We start from the raw sequence: 3,818 nt of genomic DNA, 5'->3' as shown, positions 1-3,818 counted from the left end.
TTTCATTTTTTTTCAGTTCTGTCATCCACCTTTCAGCAATAATGATAATAATAATAATAATTACAAAAGAAATAATAATAAAAAACCCAAGTAAGGCCAGATTCTCTCTCTTTATATATAAATATATATATATAAACAATGGGAAGGGGAAAGGGGAGCACACAGAAGACACCAATGATGCATCTGAAACAACAAATGAGAGTGAAGCAGACATTTATAAAAAAGATGAAAAGGAAAATATTTTGAACATGCACCTCGATTTTACGGCCCTCTACCACGGTGCCGTGTAATTTCTCCCTCGCCCTGTCCGCATCAGCACTATTTTCGAAAGTTACGAAACCAAATCCCTGCATGCAGGAGGGAGAAGGGGGGAAAACAACATGCACATTATTATTTCAGTCAATGACCACTTGTTTGCTTATGTTCTCTCTCTTTAATTTAATATTTTCTTGTCCTTGCTTCATTTCTGTAACATGCAAATTAGAAAAATTATAATTGTATTGAGATGTGCAATAAATAAGCGACAAATGTGAACAAATTTTTTCTGTCATCAGTTAGATAATACCCTCTGAGAAATTCAAAGAATGATACCAAAAATACCTTTCTACATGTCACTACACAGGAAAATAAATCTAACAATAAGAAAATGAAATTAAAATAAATTACAGTGTCTTCACATAGAAAAAAATGAACTAATGAGAAAAGAAAATGAACCACATTTTAATGACATGCAGATCTCTCAACGAAATAAAAAACATGTGCACAAAATTCAACAGTGAATGTCAATATACTCTAAAACATTGCCTACTTAATCATGCTGTTGTGATCATAAGAAACATTATTCCCATGCAACACTAGGGTAACTTAAACTTTTGTCAAACTATACAGCCTTTACTTATTTTTTTATAAAAGAAAAAAAGAAAAGAAAACCAGCAACAAAACAAAAGTACTTTTAGAACAAAGTATAAACTTTCTTGTATTAACAGATCAAATAAAATCACATGATGTGAATAGAAAAAGAAACTCTGAAAAAGGAATAAAAATGCAAACGTTTTGAATAAGTTTAACTGGTTCATTTACTATTTATGTATATCATTTTCCACATACAGAACATGCAACTGGTAAAACTCCAGAATCCCGTGTTAGTGGGATGGGAGAATACTTGACAAATACGAAATTCTGCCTATGACAAGTGCTTTGCTTTATAATATTAGGCTAAACAAACATTTCCAGTCCTACTAAAATTATTTTTATAATTTTATAATGTGCTAAGTTAAATTAAACACTGTTTACAATAGCAAATATTTTTGAAAAAATCAGACATCGGAAAACATTTTAGAAACATACACCAACCCTTTGAAGTAATTCTTACGTTAGCACTACAATGCCTTTGCATGCTTTCCCAAAGTTATCCGAACAAATAAGCTTCTATATCCTTGGTGTTTCATAACAAGAACATTTGCAAGTTACACATGGCCGCTTTACAAAGAATAGGCATTGCTGCACATATCTGAAGTCCTACTACAACCTGTTTCTTTACTGTTACTTTAGCTTGAACTATGGAGTTAAAGCTTTCCTCTGTTCTGTTCCTCAGCAGTAAGCCATGCATCATGTCTCCTCATTCTCCAGTCTATTCACTAAGTTTTGTGGTCAGTATTCACCCACTTACTCTCTCCAAGTTCTACCTATTATGCACATAGTGACTGATTAAAAAAACTAAAAGAAAGAAAAAAAAAAGAAAAAAGGAAAAAAAAGAAAAAAAAAGGAAAAAAAAGAAAAAAAAAGGAAAAAAAAGAAAAAAAAAGGAAAAAAAAGAAAAAAAAAGGAAGTGAAGATATTTATACAATTGATTATATATTTTATACAAAAAGAGACCAAATATGAAACTAAGGCAAAACTGACAGCAAGCATTGAGAAAAACAATGGATATGGACCACAAAATTAATTAATCGACAAAAAGAGTTAAGAAACTATCAGGATCATTATGGGGGTTATTTGGGTTATTTTACCTACTCAAAGAACACATTTATTTACACCAGTTTATAACATAGAAAGTGACATTTATATACAGTAGCAGTTTATGTTCCATTCTTTTCAAAGTAGCTTAAACACATTGTCTGTTGCTCTTTTTTTTGTGTCTCTTTTAAAGGCACACCGAAGCCTGAGCTTGGAAGTGCTCTATCAGCAGTTCCACTTCTAGCTGAAGCCATTCTCTGAACACCTGATTCCACACATTTTCTCCACTCTACCCTCCACAATTTTAGCACAAAGCCACGACCTCGCTTGTCACAAGACACTGAGGATGTAACTCTTTTCCCCAAAGCACCAGGAGTGTGTGAGAGAAAGTAAATCCCCCTCCTCAGTACTAATCCCCATGTTTTAGATGCCTGCATAGGCTTTTCTTATACCTAAACCCATCCTCAACTTTCAACTTTTATTTCTTCTTCAGCTGCTCCCTCCCATCTTGTAAAAGTTCTGTAAAAAAAAGCTCATAATTTAAGATGCCATTAAGAAAATTTCACAGCAGAAAACACCATTGAAACCATCGATCCAAGGAGCCTAGCTCCACGCAATAGCAAAAATGAGCCCAATTCTATTTGTTCTCCCTTCTCCTCCTTGCTGAACAACTGCCCCTTCTCAGAATTGCAAACATGTGGTGGGAGTTGTTTAGTCAAAATTTTGAATCAGTCTTCCTAGCTCACAGCACTACCAGTTAATTTTTTTCAAACAATTGAAGGGAAAGATAAAAACCTAATTATATTAAAAAATTAGAAAAAGATATGAAGTGGAGCCACAAGCCAAGATAAGACAGGAACTTCAAAGATTCTGAAAAGAATACTCACTGTAATTTTTTAATTTCTTACGTTGTATGTATTGTCATAATTAACACTATTTAAATTCAGCTCTTATTATTTATGCAAATCTTTAATTTTACCTAGCTGACACAGAAGCTCAATCACAGAACATAGATTCATTCATCACACATTCAAATATCTACACAAACACGTTAACATTAATTTTATATGCAGCTGATTGAACAGCTACTTTAGTTTAGCATACTATGTATTTTATTAACTAGTAATGTAGATTTCTGCATGTTATTTTTAAAGTCTGTCAAATGATTTAATAATAGCCAAGTTAGTACATGAGAAGGTTATGTTTTAATTTGGGAGGTGCTTTGGAGCTCTTCTTCTTTGAAGAAATGTATGTTCACATAATACATACTAGATATATATTAATACATATACTCACAAAGTATATATGTAGCTGTATAGAGCATTAATTTACAACTGTAAAAAAATAGCACTTGATGTTCCTTTATCTTTGCAGCCTTGCAACTGTGCCCGAGACAAAAGCCATTTGCAGCTCCATGGAGTGCTTCAGTGTTAAAACAGCAGAGCAGCGTTAAAATACACACAGTAATGGAAGCTATATTTCAAATTGTCCTTCCAAGGTGAGTGGTAAATGCAAAGAAAGGTGAGTTACTAGCAGTTTTTAATGTTACTTTAATCAACAGCTTCAAGAATTGGAAATTAAAATTGGCAAATAAAGCCTCATTTATTTAACACAGGTTGTAAGAAAGATCTACAGCAAAACAATTCTGAAATTCTTGCAATTCCTATAAAAAAAAAAGTTTCAAATGTCATCAGTGTTGCCATATGATTCTAGCAAAGTTAACTTAATATTATGCCCACAAACAAACAGAAATTTGTAGTATGAAACTTGTATTATTTTAGGGTTTCTTTTATGGAGACACTCCCTTCTGCAGAATTACTTTATACTTTATGGTGGTGCTGCAGCATTATGTTTTTTGAATC

The 3,818-nt window shown here is 32.6% G+C and overlaps 1 protein-coding gene across 9 annotated transcripts in view; it reads right to left on the bottom strand.

The window, feature by feature from the left end:
• RBFOX1 (RNA binding protein, fox-1 homolog 1) overlaps nucleotides 1-3,818 on the bottom strand; it is a 285,633-nt gene that overhangs the window by 96,327 nt on the left and 185,488 nt on the right. For all 9 annotated transcript variants that reach the window (XM_009277998.2, XM_019471785.1, XM_009277981.2 and 6 more), the window contains exon 5: nucleotides 255-347. In XM_009277998.2, the coding sequence (XP_009276273.1) occupies nucleotides 255-347 (93 nt within the window). The remainder of the gene's footprint in view (nucleotides 1-254; nucleotides 348-3,818) is intronic.

The sequence above is a fragment of the Aptenodytes forsteri genome, unplaced genomic scaffold (assembly GCF_000699145.1).
Source record: "Aptenodytes forsteri isolate BGI_AS27 unplaced genomic scaffold, ASM69914v1 Scaffold26, whole genome shotgun sequence".
Classification (NCBI taxonomy): Eukaryota; Metazoa; Chordata; class Aves; order Sphenisciformes; family Spheniscidae; genus Aptenodytes; species Aptenodytes forsteri.
This window is presented reverse-complemented; position numbering and strand designations above follow the sequence as displayed.